The 19,428-nt window shown below is 62.4% G+C and overlaps 1 protein-coding gene across 2 annotated transcripts in view; it reads right to left on the minus strand.

The window, feature by feature from the left end:
* Nucleotides 1-9,638: 9,638 nt before the first annotated feature.
* LOC125428364 (probable G-protein coupled receptor 173) overlaps nucleotides 9,639-19,428 on the minus strand; it is a 44,363-nt gene continuing 34,573 nt past the window's right edge. For both annotated transcript variants that reach the window (XM_048488361.1, XM_048488362.1), the window contains exon 2: nucleotides 9,639-11,365. In XM_048488361.1, coding sequence (XP_048344318.1) covers nucleotides 10,164-11,276 — 1,113 coding nt within the window. In that variant the 5' untranslated portion in view covers nucleotides 11,277-11,365 and the 3' untranslated portion in view covers nucleotides 9,639-10,163. The remainder of the gene's footprint in view (nucleotides 11,366-19,428) is intronic.

Raw genomic sequence — 19,428 nt, forward strand, 5'->3', positions numbered from 1 at the left:
GTGGGGGGGGGGGGGGGTGGGGGGGGGGGGGGGTGGGGGGGGGGGGGGGTGGGGGGGGGGGGGGGTGGGGGGGGGGGGGGGTGGGGGGGGGGGGGGGTGGGGGGGGGGGGGGGTGGGGGGGGGGGGGGGTGGGGGGGGGGGGGGGTGGGGGGGGGGGGGGGTGGGGGGGGGGGGGGGTGGGGGGGGGGGGGGGTGGGGGGGGGGGGGGGTGGGGGGGGGGGGGGGTGGGGGGGGGGGGGGGTGGGGGGGGGGGGGGGTGGGGGGGGGGGGGGGTGGGGGGGGGGGGGGGTGGGGGGGGGGGGGGGTGGGGGGGGGGGGGGGTGGGGGGGGGGGGGGGTGGGGGGGGGGGGGGGTGGGGGGGGGGGGGGGTGGGGGGGGGGGGGGGTGGGGGGGGGGGGGGGTGGGGGGGGGGGGGGGTGGGGGGGGGGGGGGGTGGGGGGGGGGGGGGGTGGGGGGGGGGGGGGGTGGGGGGGGGGGGGGGTGGGGGGGGGGGGGGGTGGGGGGGGGGGGGGGTGGGGGGGGGGGGGGGTGGGGGGGGGGGGGGGTGGGGGGGGGGGGGGGTGGGGGGGGGGGGGGGTGGGGGGGGGGGGGGGTGGGGGGGGGGGGGGGTGGGGGGGGGGGGGGGTGGGGGGGGGGGGGGGTGGGGGGGGGGGGGGGTGGGGGGGGGGGGGGGTGGGGGGGGGGGGGGGTGGGGGGGGGGGGGGGTGGGGGGGGGGGGGGGTGGGGGGGGGGGGGGGTGGGGGGGGGGGGGGGTGGGGGGGGGGGGGGGTGGGGGGGGGGGGGGGTGGGGGGGGGGGGGGGTGGGGGGGGGGGGGGGTGGGGGGGGGGGGGGGTGGGGGGGGGGGGGGGTGGGGGGGGGGGGGGGTGGGGGGGGGGGGGGGTGGGGGGGGGGGGGGGTGGGGGGGGGGGGGGGTGGGGGGGGGGGGGGGTGGGGGGGGGGGGGGGTGGGGGGGGGGGGGGGTGGGGGGGGGGGGGGGTGGGGGGGGGGGGGGGTGGGGGGGGGGGGGGGTGGGGGGGGGGGGGGGTGGGGGGGGGGGGGGGTGGGGGGGGGGGGGGGTGGGGGGGGGGGGGGGTGGGGGGGGGGGGGGGTGGGGGGGGGGGGGGGTGGGGGGGGGGGGGGGTGGGGGGGGGGGGGGGTGGGGGGGGGGGGGGGTGGGGGGGGGGGGGGGTGGGGGGGGGGGGGGGTGGGGGGGGGGGGGGGTGGGGGGGGGGGGGGGTGGGGGGGGGGGGGGGTGGGGGGGGGGGGGGGTGGGGGGGGGGGGGGGTGGGGGGGGGGGGGGGTGGGGGGGGGGGGGGGTGGGGGGGGGGGGGGGTGGGGGGGGGGGGGGGTGGGGGGGGGGGGGGGTGGGGGGGGGGGGGGGTGGGGGGGGGGGGGGGTGGGGGGGGGGGGGGGTGGGGGGGGGGGGGGGTGGGGGGGGGGGGGGGTGGGGGGGGGGGGGGGTGGGGGGGGGGGGGGGTGGGGGGGGGGGGGGGTGGGGGGGGGGGGGGGTGGGGGGGGGGGGGGGTGGGGGGGGGGGGGGGTGGGGGGGGGGGGGGGTGGGGGGGGGGGGGGGTGGGGGGGGGGGGGGGTGGGGGGGGGGGGGGGTGGGGGGGGGGGGGGGTGGGGGGGGGGGGGGGTGGGGGGGGGGGGGGGTGGGGGGGGGGGGGGGTGGGGGGGGGGGGGGGTGGGGGGGGGGGGGGGTGGGGGGGGGGGGGGGTGGGGGGGGGGGGGGGTGGGGGGGGGGGGGGGTGGGGGGGGGGGGGGGTGGGGGGGGGGGGGGGTGGGGGGGGGGGGGGGTGGGGGGGGGGGGGGGTGGGGGGGGGGGGGGGTGGGGGGGGGGGGGGGTGGGGGGGGGGGGGGGTGGGGGGGGGGGGGGGTGGGGGGGGGGGGGGGTGGGGGGGGGGGGGGGTGGGGGGGGGGGGGGGTGGGGGGGGGGGGGGGTGGGGGGGGGGGGGGGTGGGGGGGGGGGGGGGTGGGGGGGGGGGGGGGTGGGGGGGGGGGGGGGTGGGGGGGGGGGGGGGTGGGGGGGGGGGGGGGTGGGGGGGGGGGGGGGTGGGGGGGGGGGGGGGTGGGGGGGGGGGGGGGTGGGGGGGGGGGGGGGTGGGGGGGGGGGGGGGTGGGGGGGGGGGGGGGTGGGGGGGGGGGGGGGTGGGGGGGGGGGGGGGTGGGGGGGGGGGGGGGTGGGGGGGGGGGGGGGTGGGGGGGGGGGGGGGTGGGGGGGGGGGGGGGTGGGGGGGGGGGGGGGTGGGGGGGGGGGGGGGTGGGGGGGGGGGGGGGTGGGGGGGGGGGGGGGTGGGGGGGGGGGGGGGTGGGGGGGGGGGGGGGTGGGGGGGGGGGGGGGTGGGGGGGGGGGGGGGTGGGGGGGGGGGGGGGTGGGGGGGGGGGGGGGTGGGGGGGGGGGGGGGTGGGGGGGGGGGGGGGTGGGGGGGGGGGGGGGTGGGGGGGGGGGGGGGTGGGGGGGGGGGGGGGTGGGGGGGGGGGGGGGTGGGGGGGGGGGGGGGTGGGGGGGGGGGGGGGTGGGGGGGGGGGGGGGTGGGGGGGGGGGGGGGTGGGGGGGGGGGGGGGTGGGGGGGGGGGGGGGTGGGGGGGGGGGGGGGTGGGGGGGGGGGGGGGTGGGGGGGGGGGGGGGTGGGGGGGGGGGGGGGTGGGGGGGGGGGGGGGTGGGGGGGGGGGGGGGTGGGGGGGGGGGGGGGTGGGGGGGGGGGGGGGTGGGGGGGGGGGGGGGTGGGGGGGGGGGGGGGTGGGGGGGGGGGGGGGTGGGGGGGGGGGGGGGTGGGGGGGGGGGGGGGTGGGGGGGGGGGGGGGTGGGGGGGGGGGGGGGTGGGGGGGGGGGGGGGTGGGGGGGGGGGGGGGTGGGGGGGGGGGGGGGTGGGGGGGGGGGGGGGTGGGGGGGGGGGGGGGTGGGGGGGGGGGGGGGTGGGGGGGGGGGGGGGTGGGGGGGGGGGGGGGTGGGGGGGGGGGGGGGTGGGGGGGGGGGGGGGTGGGGGGGGGGGGGGGTGGGGGGGGGGGGGGGTGGGGGGGGGGGGGGGTGGGGGGGGGGGGGGGTGGGGGGGGGGGGGGGTGGGGGGGGGGGGGGGTGGGGGGGGGGGGGGGTGGGGGGGGGGGGGGGTGGGGGGGGGGGGGGGTGGGGGGGGGGGGGGGTGGGGGGGGGGGGGGGTGGGGGGGGGGGGGGGTGGGGGGGGGGGGGGGTGGGGGGGGGGGGGGGTGGGGGGGGGGGGGGGTGGGGGGGGGGGGGGGTGGGGGGGGGGGGGGGTGGGGGGGGGGGGGGGTGGGGGGGGGGGGGGGTGGGGGGGGGGGGGGGTGGGGGGGGGGGGGGGTGGGGGGGGGGGGGGGTGGGGGGGGGGGGGGGTGGGGGGGGGGGGGGGTGGGGGGGGGGGGGGGTGGGGGGGGGGGGGGGTGGGGGGGGGGGGGGGTGGGGGGGGGGGGGGGTGGGGGGGGGGGGGGGTGGGGGGGGGGGGGGGTGGGGGGGGGGGGGGGTGGGGGGGGGGGGGGGTGGGGGGGGGGGGGGGTGGGGGGGGGGGGGGGTGGGGGGGGGGGGGGGTGGGGGGGGGGGGGGGTGGGGGGGGGGGGGGGTGGGGGGGGGGGGGGGTGGGGGGGGGGGGGGGTGGGGGGGGGGGGGGGTGGGGGGGGGGGGGGGTGGGGGGGGGGGGGGGTGGGGGGGGGGGGGGGTGGGGGGGGGGGGGGGTGGGGGGGGGGGGGGGTGGGGGGGGGGGGGGGTGGGGGGGGGGGGGGGTGGGGGGGGGGGGGGGTGGGGGGGGGGGGGGGTGGGGGGGGGGGGGGGTGGGGGGGGGGGGGGGTGGGGGGGGGGGGGGGTGGGGGGGGGGGGGGGTGGGGGGGGGGGGGGGTGGGGGGGGGGGGGGGTGGGGGGGGGGGGGGGTGGGGGGGGGGGGGGGTGGGGGGGGGGGGGGGTGGGGGGGGGGGGGGGTGGGGGGGGGGGGGGGTGGGGGGGGGGGGGGGTGGGGGGGGGGGGGGGTGGGGGGGGGGGGGGGTGGGGGGGGGGGGGGGTGGGGGGGGGGGGGGGTGGGGGGGGGGGGGGGTGGGGGGGGGGGGGGGTGGGGGGGGGGGGGGGTGGGGGGGGGGGGGGGTGGGGGGGGGGGGGGGTGGGGGGGGGGGGGGGTGGGGGGGGGGGGGGGTGGGGGGGGGGGGGGGTGGGGGGGGGGGGGGGTGGGGGGGGGGGGGGGTGGGGGGGGGGGGGGGTGGGGGGGGGGGGGGGTGGGGGGGGGGGGGGGTGGGGGGGGGGGGGGGTGGGGGGGGGGGGGGGTGGGGGGGGGGGGGGGTGGGGGGGGGGGGGGGTGGGGGGGGGGGGGGGTGGGGGGGGGGGGGGGTGGGGGGGGGGGGGGGTGGGGGGGGGGGGGGGTGGGGGGGGGGGGGGGTGGGGGGGGGGGGGGGTGGGGGGGGGGGGGGGTGGGGGGGGGGGGGGGTGGGGGGGGGGGGGGGTGGGGGGGGGGGGGGGTGGGGGGGGGGGGGGGTGGGGGGGGGGGGGGGTGGGGGGGGGGGGGGGTGGGGGGGGGGGGGGGTGGGGGGGGGGGGGGGTGGGGGGGGGGGGGGGTGGGGGGGGGGGGGGGTGGGGGGGGGGGGGGGTGGGGGGGGGGGGGGGTGGGGGGGGGGGGGGGTGGGGGGGGGGGGGGGTGGGGGGGGGGGGGGGTGGGGGGGGGGGGGGGTGGGGGGGGGGGGGGGTGGGGGGGGGGGGGGGTGGGGGGGGGGGGGGGTGGGGGGGGGGGGGGGTGGGGGGGGGGGGGGGTGGGGGGGGGGGGGGGTGGGGGGGGGGGGGGGTGGGGGGGGGGGGGGGTGGGGGGGGGGGGGGGTGGGGGGGGGGGGGGGTGGGGGGGGGGGGGGGTGGGGGGGGGGGGGGGTGGGGGGGGGGGGGGGTGGGGGGGGGGGGGGGTGGGGGGGGGGGGGGGTGGGGGGGGGGGGGGGTGGGGGGGGGGGGGGGTGGGGGGGGGGGGGGGTGGGGGGGGGGGGGGGTGGGGGGGGGGGGGGGGGGGGGGGGGGGGGGGTGGGGGGGGGTCACCAAATCTGGGATGTATTATCAGGAGAGTCTCTTATTGACACCACCCAGGTTTTGTGAAGTTTGGTCCAGGGGGTCCAAAGCTATGGACTCCCAAAGGGGGTGCCCCAGTCCCCCATTGTTTCCAATGGGAACTAATAGAAGATGGGGGCTACACCTTTGAGGGTCCATAACTTTGGATCCCCTGAACCAAACTTCACCAAACCTGGGTGGTATCATTAGGAGAGTCTCCTAAAGATACCCTAAAATTTTGGTGCTGCTAGCTTAACAATTGCACCCCTGACAGCAGGCACCCCCCAAATTTCCCCAGATTCCCCTTTTAAATCCATCCCTTCAGCATGGATTTAAAGGGAGAATCTGAGGTCCCCAGTTTAGAAGAAGAGGAGTTTGGATTTATATCCCCCCTTTCTCTCCTGTAGAAGTCTCAAAGGGGCTTACAATCTCCTTGCCCTTCCCCCCTCACAACAAACACCCTGTGAGGTGGGTGAGAGAGCTCTGAAAAGCTGTGGCGTGTGTGGGAGTGCTCAGGCTAATCTGAATTCCCCAGATAAGCCTCCACAGCTCAAGCAGGGAATTAAACCCGGTTCCTCCAGATTAGAATGCACCTGCTCTTAACCACTACGCCACATTGAAAGTGATGCTGTTTCACGGTGGGTGATAATCCACCCCCAAACAGCATCACTTTCAATGTTGTTTAACTGGGGACCCCAGATTCTCCCTTTAAAGTGGGTTTAAAAGGAGAATTTGGGCTCTCTAGTTTAAACATTGAAAGTGATACTGTTTGGGGGTGGATTCCAGCATCACAGCGGCTGCCCGGGAAGTGGGGGGGGGAACAGGACGCAAAACGCAGATTTTGCACCAGGCTCCATTTTCCCTCAATGCCTCTGCCCAGAGGGGAGGGCAGAAGGAACTGCTAGCTGCCGGCTGGGAGCCCAGCTGGTGGGGGGCAGGGGAGGGCAGGGCGGCGGAGTCTGCTGTCCCCGGCCTGGGAGAGCTGCTTTTATAAGCGCTAGGCCGGGGGCGGGCTTGGGAAGGCGTAGCCATGCCCTAGGGGCAGGTGGGGGTGTGCCCCCACCCCCGAACCTCCCCCATAAAAAATCTATACCTACGTCCCTGGGGTATTCCAGGAAATTTGGGATGGAGCCAGGGAAGGACGGGTTTGGGGAGGGAAGAGAGCTCAGTGGGATATAATGCCAGAGAATCCACCCTCCAAAGCAGCCATGGAATCCAGAGGAATGGATCTCTGTAAAGAGCCAGTGTCATGTAGAAGAAGAACAAGAGTTTGGATTTATATCCCCCCTTTCTCTCCTGTAAGGAGACTCAAAGGGGCTGACAATCTCCTTGCCCCCCCCCCCCCCACAACAAACACCCTGTGAGGTGGGTGGGGCTGAGAGAGCGTCAAAGAACTGTGACTAGCCCAAAGTCACCCAGCTGGCATGTGTTGGTGCGCACAAGCTAATCTGGTTCACCAGATAAGCCTCCACAGCTCACGTGGCAGAGCGGGGAATCAAACCCGGTTCTCCAGATTAGAGTGTACCGGCTCTTAAACCACTACACCACGCTGACTAGGACCTGGGAAATCCAGGTTCACATTTCCACACGTGACACGGAAGTTTGCCGGGTGATCTTCGGCCAGTCACAGACTCTCAGTTCTGACCCTGGCTAGTATTTGGATGGGAAACCTCCCAGGAATAAAAGGGGCCTGACATGGGGGCAAGGCAATAATAAACAATTCTCCCAGTGTCTCTTGCCTTGAAAACCTACAGCAGGGGTGTCCAATTCTAGCACTTCAGAAGGACTACAATTCCCATCAGTCCCTGCTGGCATCGCCAATTGGCTGTGACTTCGTGGCAAAAAAAATTTGATTTTTGTAATCTGGAGATTCACTGTAATTCCAAGAGGTCTTCGGGCCACTCCTGGAGATTGACAACCCTATTCTGTAGCCCTGGAAGCTGTTAGGGCTGATTTTGGTCAGGGGCTGGCCGGTCAGTGCAGGAAATCAGACTTCAATAGAAGCAGATCTGAAGAAGCAAAAGAGTTTGGATTTATACCCCACTTTTCTCTCCTGTAAGGAAAACTCCAGGTGGTTTACAAGCTCCTTTCCCTTCGTCTCCCCACAAAAGACACTTCGTGAGGTACTTGGGGGGTAAGAGAGTTATGAGAGGACTGTGACTGGCCCAAGATCACTAGAAGGAATGTAGAAATGGGGAAACGATTCTAAATCACCAGATAAGAGTCCGCTGCTCCTGTGGAGGAGTGGGGAATCAAACCCAGTTCTCCAGAGTAGAGCCCACCTGCTCCTAACCACTACATTCATGCTGGCTTTCTAACATCAGTGCCCCATGCCCATCACCATCCTTTGGGTGTAAATAGAAGGAGAGTTTGGATTTATATCCCCCTTTCTCTCCTGTAAGGAGATTCAAAGGGGCTTACAATCTCCTTTCCCTCACCCCCCCACAACAAACACCAGAGGCTGGTGGGGGGAAAATGGCGCCTGGAGACATCTGTTCTCTGGGCGCCCTCTTGCTACGCCTGGGGCGTGGCCCACCCGCAGGCCCCTCCGGCTGCCGGCTCTGCGTTGGAAGCTGGCAGTCCCTTCTGCCCTCCCTCTGGGGAGGACAGAAGCAACTGGAAGGCTCCGTGCTGGGGCCTTTGCTTTTATAAACTTGGGGGAGGGCAGAAGGGACTGCTGGCTGCCGGCTCAAAGCCGGGAGGGGTGGGGCTTGGGGGGAGCTAGCAGCTGGGAGGGGGCGAGGCTTTGGGGGGGCCTCTGGCTTCCTTGGCCCCGCCCATGCCGATGATGACACTGGCTGGGCCAAGGACGCCAGATGACAAGGCAGCAGGACTTCCTGCTGACTTGTCTTCTTCCTGGTCATGTGGGGGGGGGGCGATTTTGCGCCCCCCCATGTGACCAGATCAGTGGCTCCTGGGGACAGAGGGTACCCCCTGTCCCTAGACAAACACACCACTGACAAACACCCTATGATGTGGGTGGGGCTGAGAGAGCTCTAAAGAGCTGTGACTTGCTCAAGGTCACCCAGGTGGCATGTGTTGGGAGTGTACAAGCTAATCTGGTTCACCAGATAAGCCTCCACAGCTCAAACGGCAGAGTGGGGAATCAAACCTGGTTCTCCAGTTTAGAGTGTACCTGCTCTTAACCACTACCACCACGCTGGTTACCAGTGCCATGTTGGGAAACTGAGAGAGATTTGGGGGGGTTTGCCTGGGGGGGCTGAACTTTGGGGAGGGGAGGCACCTCAGCGGGGTATAATGCCCCAGAGGCCACCTTCCAAAGCAGCCATTTCCCCCAGGGGAACTGATCTCCGTCTTCTGGTGCCCAGAACAAGGGTCAACTGCAAATCCCCCAGGCCTTTCCAACTCCAGAGCTGGGGGCAGTGCGCAGTTCTAGGCTCTGCAGGGCCTAGCTCACAGGTGTCAAACTCGCAGCCCTCCAGATGTTATGGACTACAGTTCCCATCATCCCCTGCCAGCATCATGCTGGCAGGGGATGATGGGAGCTGTAGTCCACAGCATCTGGAGGGCCGCAAGTTTGATACCTATGGCCTAGCTTTACATTGTAGGCCCCACCTCCGAAGCCTGCAGTGTAAAGCGAGACCCGGCCAGGCTGAGCCGAGCTTTGAATTGCAGGCTCAGCCTGGCCGGGTCCAGCTTTATACTGCTGGCTCCGCCTCCAAAGCTCTGCCTCCAAAGCAACAAAGTCACATGGACTTCAGAGGCGGAGTCAGCAGTATAAAGCTGGCCTCGGCCAGGGCAGAGCCTGCAGTTCAACGCTGGCCTCTACCTGGCCAGGTCCGGCTTGAAACTGCAGGTGGGCAGGGCTTGCAGGGTGTTCTGGCCAGCCTGGTCCCCCTCCCAAGCAGCACCTGGGGCACGAGTTCTGGCTTGCCCCACCCTAGTTACACCCTTGATAGTGAACATCATTCCACTTAAACATCAGGAAAAATTTCCTGACTATAAGGCCATGGTGGCGAACCTTTGGCACTCCAGATATTATGGACTACAATTCCCATCACCCCCTGCCAGCATGGCCAATTGGGTTAGGGTTAGGGTTAGCCAATAGCCAATTGGCCATGCTGAAAGGGGCTGATGGGAATTGTAGTTCCTGAACATCTGGAGAGCCGCAGGTTCCCTATCCCTGGGATAGACAACTCTGAGTTGGGAACTTCTTGGAGATTTGGGGGTGAAGCCTAGGATTTTGGGAAAAGGAGGCAGCTCAACAGGGAAGTGTGGTCATAAGAAGAAGAAGAAGAAGAAGAAGAAGAAGAAGAAGAAGAAGAAGAAGAAGAAGAAGAAGAAGAAGAAGAAGAAGAAGAAGAAGAAGAAGAGTTTGGATTTATATCCCCCCTTTCTCTCCTGCAGGAGACTCAAAGGGGCTGACAATCTCCTTGCCCTTCCCCCCTCACAACAAACACCCTGTGAGGTGGGTGGGGCTGAGAGAGCTCCGAAAAGCTGTGACTAGCCCAAGGTCACCCAGCTGGCGTGTGTGGGAGTGCACAGGCTAATCTGAATTCCCCAGATAAGCCTCCACAGCTCAGGCGGCAGAGCAAGGAATCAAACCCGGTTCCTCCAGATTATATACACGAGCTCTTAACCTCCTACGCCACTGCTGCTCCCCCCTCCCCCCAAAAGCATCCCCCCTCCCCCCAAAAGCTACCATTTTCACCAGAGGAACTGATCTCAGACCCCACCCGGAAGGTGGCATCCCTATAGTGGCCTGTGGACTTTAGGAATGTCTGATCGGAGGAATGTGATAGAGTTTGGAGACTAGAAAAATAGGGAAAGGCCCCGTAAAGCTCATGGCTGAGATACTAGCAAGGAACGGCGACTGTCACCCTTCGGTTCTGGATTTACACCAGGGGAGCTGAGACCAGAATCCAGCTCTGATCTCCAGGCAGAGAAGCGGACTTTGGATCTTTGCCCTGGGTTGTCTGAGAGATCAGAGTCCGTATGCCAACACCCATTACTCTGGGGAACCACGGCCAAGGTTGCGGAGGGTAGGGGCAGGGGAGCGCAACAACCCGTCGATTGGCATCTCGTGTGATGTATAAAAAATAAGAACAAAGAAAGAAAGCAAGATTCAAAACAGAACCCAAATTCAGTTTGGCACAGGGCAGGCGGGCGGGCGGGCGCCTTCCAGCCGACCCACCGCGCTCCTCACATGACACAATAAGGCTCCCTGGGCAGTTCCGGCTCTGTCCTCCAACAAGGGATGTGGGCCAGCAAGCTCTTCTTGAGGTCCTTGTTGAGTAGAAAGCAAACTATGGGGTTAACAGCGGCTTGGGCAAAGCTCATCCAAACGGCTGTGGAGAGGTAGCGGTGAGGGATGCTACAGGCTTTGACGAACACCCTCCAATAGCAGGCCACGATGTAGGGTGACCACAGAACCAAGAAGAGCAACGTGATGACATAGAACATCCTGCCCAGCCGCTTCTCAGCCTTGAACTCCTCCATGCCCAGCAGGCGCCGGTTGGCCGCGTGGGCGTTCTGCCGGATGCCCAGCAAGGTGGGTGGCATGGGGCCGCGGCCAAAGCCCGCAATCCAGTTGGCCGCCGCTTGCCCCGTGGCGCCGGGCCCATGGAACGTCCAGTTTTGGCTGATGGCTGGGACCATCTGGATGGGCTTCATCTTGCGGTGGCGGTACTCGAAGAGGAGGAGCTTGATGTACACCACGTGAGTGGCGAAGATCAGGACGGCTAGCATGAGCATGAAGCCCAGGGTGTCGTTGGCCTTGAAGTAGCGGTGCTCAAAGATACACTGGTCCTCCTCCCGGATGAATTTGTAGGTCCCAACGTCGAAGACCGGGGGGAAGGCCATGGCCACCGACAAAGTCCACACCATGCAGATGACGGCAACGCACGTCCAGAAAGTCATGCGTTTGGCGTAGAAGCGGTGGTGGGCCACGGCCATGTAGCGAGTGACGCTGATGCAGAACAGGAGGAACGCCGCGTGGAAGCAGAAGAGGACGGCCATGAAGGCCACGATCTTGCAGCTCAGCACGCTGTAGGTCCAGGCCGAGCCGTGGCGGATGGACACGAGGACGAAGGGGAAGCAGACGGCCGAGCGGATCACGTCGGCCAGGCACAGGTCCAGGAGGAAGTAGTAGGGGGCCTTGTGGAGCCCCCGCTCCTTCAAGACCAGAAGGGAGAGGGAGAGATTCCCCGCCAGGCTCACGCAGATGATCAGGCCCAGGAGCAGAAGCTTGGCGTAGGTAGTGGCGGCGTGGGGCACCGAGCCGTGGGCCTCTTCAGTCTCATTGGCACTGGCCATCTTTGGGTGGGGAAGGAAAAGGGGGAGCTGGGTCAGCGGCGGCGTGCACGGTGACGGCCCAGGACTCCGGTGCTAAAGGGGGACGCCATCTGTTGGGGGAAGAGGTTGGAGGGAAACAAAAGGATCAGTCTGCAGTGCATAGATTGTATACATTGCCAGGTTCCCCCCTCTGCCTGCGTTGATTGGTCTCGTGGGGCAGAATCCTGCTCAGTTCTGTGGGCCGGTTAGAATTGCACCCTGCCCAAGCTTCCTTGGCTTGAAACCAGCTCCCCACGTCCCTGTGCCTTCTTGCTAATAAATGGGTGCTATTCTGAACGCACGCCCGTCTCTACTGTGTGAATCTAAGAGCAGGCACCTAAGTGATTACCCCAGAAACCTAAGTGATTACTCCACCCCCAAATCAGGGGTCCCCAGCCTTGTTTTGCTATTCCACCCAGCTGCAAAGTGCATTGAAAGTGGATTGAAAGTGCATTATTCTGCATGTGCAGAAGGGGCCTCAGTTCCACAGGGCCTGTTCTGCCAGGCCTATGGCTGAGGACAGCAACGGGTTACAGTTCTGTCACTATTGGTCCCCCCCCCCCTTTCCCATCTCTTTGTCCTCCTTTCTGTTGTTCTATGAGGTTGGGACAACCAGATGTTCCATCAGGATTTAATTATGTGCCATATAGGCAGGTTTTAGAGCATATCGTATTTTATTATTGTATGTTTTATATTTTATAATGTATATTTTATGGTGTAAACCACTCTGAGCCCGCTACAGAAGGGAGAGCGGGATATACATTACTAAACTCCATGGAATTCTGGTTGAAATTAATATTTATTTTATTAAATTTGATGGCTGGTCCTGGCCCTCCTTTCGGGCTTTGAAGTGGCTCTAACAACATCCATAAAAAAACTATGTATTTCGAAACGATAAATAACATCCAATACAAGCATGAACTACCAAGATGGCATTTGTGTATTATTATTATTATTATTATTATTATTATTATTATTATTATTATTATTATTATTATTATTATTATTATTATTATTATTATTATTATTATAGCACTTGAAACACCTTCAAATTGACAAAATCAACATCTAATAATAACAGTAACTACTACTACTACTACTACTACTACTACTACTACTACTACTACTACTACTACTACTACTACTACACTGGAGCGGCACTTGAAACATCTTCAAATTGACAAAATCAACATCCACACAAATACTACGCTGATACATTACAACTTCCTAGGCTCTGGGTGGGGCTCGAATTGCAATGAAAGACCAACAACCAGCTACAGAACTGGCAGCTGTGATATTAAACAAAATTAAGTAATAATAACAATAATATAATAAATAATAATCAAAATCCAAACTATCCCTCCTCCTTTCTCCCCCAAAATGCTTGCAGCTGAAAAGCTGTACCGAATAAAATTACTTTGCATTTTGACAACACCTAGGTGCCCCCCCCCAGCTTTACCAGGAGCCCCGTCCATTCCTTAAGGTGGGAATTATCATAGAAAAAACATCCCCATGAAGCTGCCTTTTCTGGATCAGCTGCCTTTTGTGGAACCGCATGGGCGGTTTATGGCGTGTGTGGGAGTGCCCAGGCTAATCTGAATTCCCCAGATAAGCCTCCACAGCTCAGGCGGCAGAGCTGGGAATCAAACCCGGTTCCTCCAGATTAGATACATGAGCTCTTAACTTCCTACACCACTGCTGCTTGGCCCATTGGATGGGACTCTTCATTATTCACTTTTGTACTCCTAGTTCTACTCCAAGGGCAGTGGTGGGATCCAAAAATTTTAGTAACAGGTTCCCATGGTGGTGGGATTCAAACTGTGGCGTAGCGCCAATGGGGCTGGGCGGGGCACAATGGGGGCGTGGCGGGGCATTCCGGGGGCGGGGCATTCCTGGGCGGGGCTGTGGCAAGGACGCAGCCGCTGCGCCCGTCCTTGGGCGGGAAACGAATGCACGCGGGCGCAGGCTGCCACGCACGCCGGTGCCCCTCCTGCTAGACTGCTCCAAGTTCTGCGCGCTACTGCTGAGAGGAGGGGAGTAACTAAGGCAAAAATTACGTGGCAAAATCACCAATTAGTAACCCCCTCTCGGCACACACAAATAATTAGTAACCTACTCTCGGGAACCTGTGAGAACCTGCTGGATCCCACCTCTGTACAAGGGTCCCTGATCTGGGGCCCACCGACACCTTTCCTGATGCCTGCAAAGTGTTTTCAGAAAGTGTGGAGGCGTCAGGTGGACCTTTTACACAGTAAGGATTCTCACCAGCCATTAGAGAGCTGATTGTGCGGACTTTTCAAAATGTTGCGACAGCATCAGCTGCCGCCACAACACAAAGTTCTTCACTGTGTGGACGGAAGTAAGATGCCACAGCCGTCGTACGCCTGGGTCCACTTCCTGTGGCAGCCAGTTTGCGGCAGCCATTTTTTTTTGGCTACACCAGCATGCAATGTCAGAATATCAAAGGTGCCTGCAGTCTCAGAAAGGTTGCGGACTCCTGTTCCTTCAGTGTCCCGTTCCGCACCATTAATTCCCCCCCTCCATGCACACACTCTCCTTTCCTGTACTCTGCAAACTGTTGAGTCTCCGTTGAGAAAGGCAGGCTGTAAAAAGGCTAAATTAAAATAAACAAAACGACCCTGTTTTGGCTCACATGAGCACTCTCCAAAGGGGAACGGTCAACGCTTTCAAAACGGCAAACAGGTCCCAGGACATTAAATAGTGAAATTTTACAAAATCAGCAGGTTTTTTTCAGACACAAAAGGAAGAGCTGGAAGGTGGTGTGGGGGTGAGGACTTTCTATGCGAATCATCAGAACATTCTTACTGGGGGAGGGTAAAAATTATTGTTTTTTCTTCTTGCCAAAATTTGGCCGCACATGAAAATTAGACCCGAGCCCAGTAGCACCTTAGAGACCAGCCAGAGTTCTGGAGTATAAGCTCCTGAGTCAAAGGGATCGTTGGTTGATTCCCCACGGTCAATTTATCGCAATACTCATGCGAAAAAACACCGTTTCAGCAAGAACTCCCCACCGCTTAAGTGCCGAACAGGGATTCATCCCGGTTCTGGCACGCGCTCCCACCCCCTTATCCCGCGTTTTTTCAGAACCTACATTGAAGTGCACCTTTTCTCCCAATCACGCTTTGAAGCCGGATCGGTGGGGAGAAACGGGACAGACACAGCTTATTCTTCCCGCCCTTTGAACCTTCCAGCCAATCAGAGTGCAGTGGGCTGTGCGCCGAGTGCGCGCAGCCTTTTTTGGGGGGTGCCGCACTGGGCGTGGCTATTGAAGGAACGTAAATAGGAAGCTACGGTATAACGATTTTGATCAATTGTTTCTGTGTGGCTCCGTTCGAACGTAAAAGCAAGAAGAATGACACGAATTTTCAATCAGGGGCGGAGTAGTGTTCCCACTCCAGCGCAACAGCCAATCAGGACGAGGAAGAACAGACCCGCCGAGCAGATCGCATGTTCGTGGGGAGTGTTATACTCCAAAAATCTTGTTGGTCTCTAAGGAGCTACTGGATTCAAATGTAGCTGTTTTACCACAGACCAGCATGACGACCCTTTGAAATATAAACATTAAGGGCTGACGGCCACCATTCTCCCAGATTGCTACAGCTATATTCCCAGAGGGACCATTACGAAGTATAGCCTTTGCATGCTGTGTTCACTGCGCTCAATTATCTGCACACCCATTAAACCGGAATTTCCAGGATCCTTTGCAGTAAGCCATGACAGTTAGCCAGAAATGAATATGAATAGCGCTGCCAGCTCTGGGTTGGTATACAAGACACGCACAGCTTAGCCCAGCACGGAAGACGAGAGTTTAAACAGCGGTTAACATAGTTCCAGTATAACTGAGGGCAAGCAACACGTCACAAAAGGCTGGAAAAGGGGACCTGCTTCCTTGAAACGGGAGAAGTTTTGACCGGCTTACTCATTCTGCTGCATATGAGGTATATGGTGTATATTATGTCATGTGTATTGTTTGGACTTCTGTTGATGCCATTGTGTTTCCTGGGTTTCAACTGGCCACGTTCTTGGATGGTATATTGTTCTTTACCCACATTTGCGATATTGGTACTCTTGATGCTGTTTGGTTGTGCTTTTTGAGGTTGGGGTTTGGAAAAATGGAGGAATTTCACTGGGTTATAATGCCATGGAGTCCACCTTCCAAAACAGCATCAGAATTGTAGTCCATGAACATCTGGAGTGCCATAGATTTGCCACCCCGGTCCTAGGATTACAACTGATCTCAAGGCATTAGAGATCAGTTCACCTGAACAGGTGAACTGATCTCTAATGCCTTGAGATCAGTTGTAATCCTAGGACCGGGGTGGCAAATCTATGGCACTCCAGATGTTCATGGACTACAATTCCCATCAGCCCCCTGCCAGCATGGCCAATTGGCCATGCTGGCAGATGCTGGGGAATTGTAGTCCATAAACATCTGGAGTGCCATAGGTTCACCACCACCGTAGGAGATCTCTAACCACCCCCTGGAGGCAGGCAACCCTAAATATGAAACAGAGATATGTTTGAAAAGCAGAAATGTCCTTCCAGTGTCATTTCCTGCAAAGTCGGATGGTGCACTTTGAATCGCACCCCGAGGTCACAGAGTTATAGATGGAAAATGATCTTACACTCCATGTGCTTGCCTGGGGAACCAGTCATCTGGCTAAATTTATCACACCACTAGTTAATGTCTTTCATTATCAGCGTTTCACGAGCTTACACTTTTGGGATAAAGCAATCACGGCTTGAAGCGCCTAAAAGCAATTTCATTAGTCAGTAATAAAGCTGCTTTCTGTACGGTGGAGGCTTTTTCTACCTTGGCAAGCTACTTAATGAAAAGTCATGACTAATGCCCAAATCTCCATATTTTGTCCCCAACACGAATGCCGCGCATGCTCAGGAGAAAGACTGGCTGGCTAGGGTCACCAGCTCCAAGCTGGGACATTCCCGGAGGTCTGGGGCGGGGCCTAATGAAGGAGGGGTTTGGGGGATCAACCACGTTCTCTTGGAATGCACAGGCAAGAAGACGCAAGGAAAAGGGGCTGACTCCCAGACTGCACAGGGGCATTACATTTGCACTTAGTTATTCATATCCTGCATCCCTCCCCAAAGGAGACTCAAAGCAGCTTAAATATCCATTCTCCTTTCCCCTGTTTTCTCGCAACCACAACCCTGTGAGGTAGGCCAGACTGAGAGCTTGTGGCGGGCCCAAGGTCCCCTAGCGAACTTCTGTGGTAGATGTGGGGACTTGGACCTGGGATGTTGTCAGGGATGGCAACGTAACTGCTTTTAGATCTATGTACTCTGCCTGTTGAATGTAACCACTGTGTTAATGGAACATTCTTTCCTTGATCTCACTTTCACGGTTTCACATGCTTGGTAGATAACTAGGCTTGCCCCTGACACTTCTTACTCCCATAGGAAGCGGGATCTATCTGTCGCTGACCTTGGGGTGCTCTTAGGCTCCGATGTAACTCTTTCTCCCATTCTTTGGGAAAATGGGAGGGGGGGCTGTTTCTGGACAAGGGGGATCGCAGAACTGACTCCTTGCAAGCCGGGTGCTTCGTTAACTTTCAAATAAACGCTACTGATCAACAATACAGAGCCTGTTTATTGATTCAAGGATTGAGACCTAACAGATGTCCGCAGTTCACTACAATTTCCACTGTGCCTCACTGGCACTTGAGAGGACACTGTGGCCTAGGAAGTTGTCCTGGGACCCCTTCCCTTACTCATATCGGCTACTACGTTGGAAGCACGAGAAAGTCCACATGAAGGCAGAAGCCCCAGTGATGGGAGAGTTCTTCTCATTCGGACTTTTCCTGTTAAAGAGTGGCCAGGATAGCCAGAGGCTGGACCCAGCTCTGAACGCTTTCTCACAATGCTTCCTCTTGAACATCACAGAATGGGCACCAGGAGGCAGGGGAGTACCTGCCAGAGGGACACGGGGTCACCCTGTCTCCAGATGCCGCCTATCTGGTCACATGGGGGCACAAAATGCCCCCCCCCCCTAGATCGAAGCCTCCCGCAGGCCTGCCGGGAGCCTCTTGGCCCGGCTCTGCAAGAATTGCACCCCAGGCAGGCAGGCAGGCAGGCAGGCAAGCAGGCCCACCAGCTGCTGCCACCCCCACCCCGGCTCAACCTCCCTGCCTGGTCTTTGGCCTCTTCCTGTTTCAGGGCCGGGCTGAGGGGCGCCTGCTGGCCGCCAGGGGAAGAGGTCAAGTGCCGGAAGAAGCATGCCAGTGCTGCACCCAGCCAGCAAAGAAAGTTGGATGCGCCACCTGCCGCGAGCCTGCCGGTCAGTGGGGCGTGGGAGGGGGGCACGGGCCCACCAGTAAGTGGGGTGCGGGGGGGGCGTGCCCAGGCAGTTGTCCCAAGGGTGCCATTTCCCCCCAGAATGCCTCTGCCAGGAGGCAAAGCCCCAGAGTTTCAGAGAATGTCATAGAGCAGAGACATGGAGTGCTGAATAGTCTCATGGGCTATTTTCATCTCTCTCGAGAAAAGTGGCCACAGTCTGACTGTCTGGAGACCGTGGCGGGATGGTTACGAAAGAGTGGACTGAAACTTAATCCATCGCAGATGGAGGTCCTGTGGCTGGGATGAGGGGCGTCAGAGGGGAAGTTCAACTGCCTAAATGAGACACAGTAAACTTAACACCTCTGTCAAAAGCCCGGGTGTGGTTGTGAGGTCCTCCCTGTCAATGGAGACCCAGGTCACACATACAGCCAGGGGGGTCTTTTCTTATCTATGCCAGGCTAGACAGCTGGCTCCCTACTTATCTCTTTCGGACCTTGCCACAGTGACCCATGCAACGGTCACCTCCTGACTGGATTACCGTAACTCACCGAATGCTGACCTGCCCTTGAGACTGTGCCGGAAACTACAGCTGATCCAGAATGCAGCAGCGAGAATTTTTACTGGGACTCCGGCAAGAGCGCACGTTTGACCTGGGCTCCAGCAGCTGCACTGGCTACCAGTTGAGTTCCAGATCATGTTCAAGGTTTTGGGGTTGACCTTTAAGGCCTTGAGCAGTCTGGGACCTTTGCACATGTCCCTATATTGCCTCTGGAGGGAGCTTCGCTCTTCTGGTAGTCCCCGGCCCCAAAGATATCCAGCTGGCCTCAACCAGGGCCAGAACTTTGTGCCTTGCGGAACTCTTTGTTAGCTGATACCAGGGCCCTGCGGGACTTTAGTCAATTCTTCAGGGCCTGCAAGACAGAGGTGTTCTACCAGGCCCTTGGCTGAGGCAGCTACCATCTGACCTCCCAAATCCTCCCCTCCCCTCCCCACTCCCTAGCTCCATGGTGGCGAACCTTTGGCACTCCAATTCCCATCAGTCCCTGCCAGCATGGCCAATTGTAGGGGTTGATGGGAATTGTAGTCCATAACATCTGGAGTGCCAAAGGTTCGCCACCACTGCCTAGCTGTTCAAATTGACTGTGTTGGGGTGGGAGAAGGAATTTTCTAGGCCATTGGGAAACGGCACGTGGGGTGAATTAATCGTTACTGCCATATTTAAGATTCACTGTTTACTGATACTGTAGTTTTAATGTTTTTAGTATTTGTGTATTTTATATTTGATATGGAATCTGTATTGTATTAATATGTATGTAAGTTACCCTGAGTCTGGCTTTGGCTGGTGTATGGTAGGATAACAAGCCTAATCAATAGCCGCCGCCACAACAACTATAGGACGGCTGAAAAACTGTTGGGGACATTGCTCAGAGAAAGTCACGGAAAATGAGAACTTGTGGGACTTTCGAATCCAAACAGACAAAGTGTCGGTGTATAACACACAGTGTATAACATCACAGCGACTGAGGATACGAAAATAACCATCATCGACATAGGGGACCCAATGCGGATGGGTTGGTATTTTGATGTAAAGGGAACATGAGATGATCAATTAGGCCCCTTCCTGCGACATGGTACTAATGCTTTTTTTCTAAAACCACTTTCACAACTGTTTGCAAGTGGATTTTGCCATTCCGCACAGCTTCCAAGAGCACTGAAAGCAGTTTGAAAGTGCATTATTCTGCATGTGCGGAATGAGCCTAAGTATCATGATTTGAAAACTGAGATTCAACGACTACGGCCCAAACCAGCTGAGGTCGTC

The sequence above is a fragment of the Sphaerodactylus townsendi genome, linkage group LG03 (assembly GCF_021028975.2).
Source record: "Sphaerodactylus townsendi isolate TG3544 linkage group LG03, MPM_Stown_v2.3, whole genome shotgun sequence".
NCBI classification, from domain to species: Eukaryota; Metazoa; Chordata; class Lepidosauria; order Squamata; family Sphaerodactylidae; genus Sphaerodactylus; species Sphaerodactylus townsendi.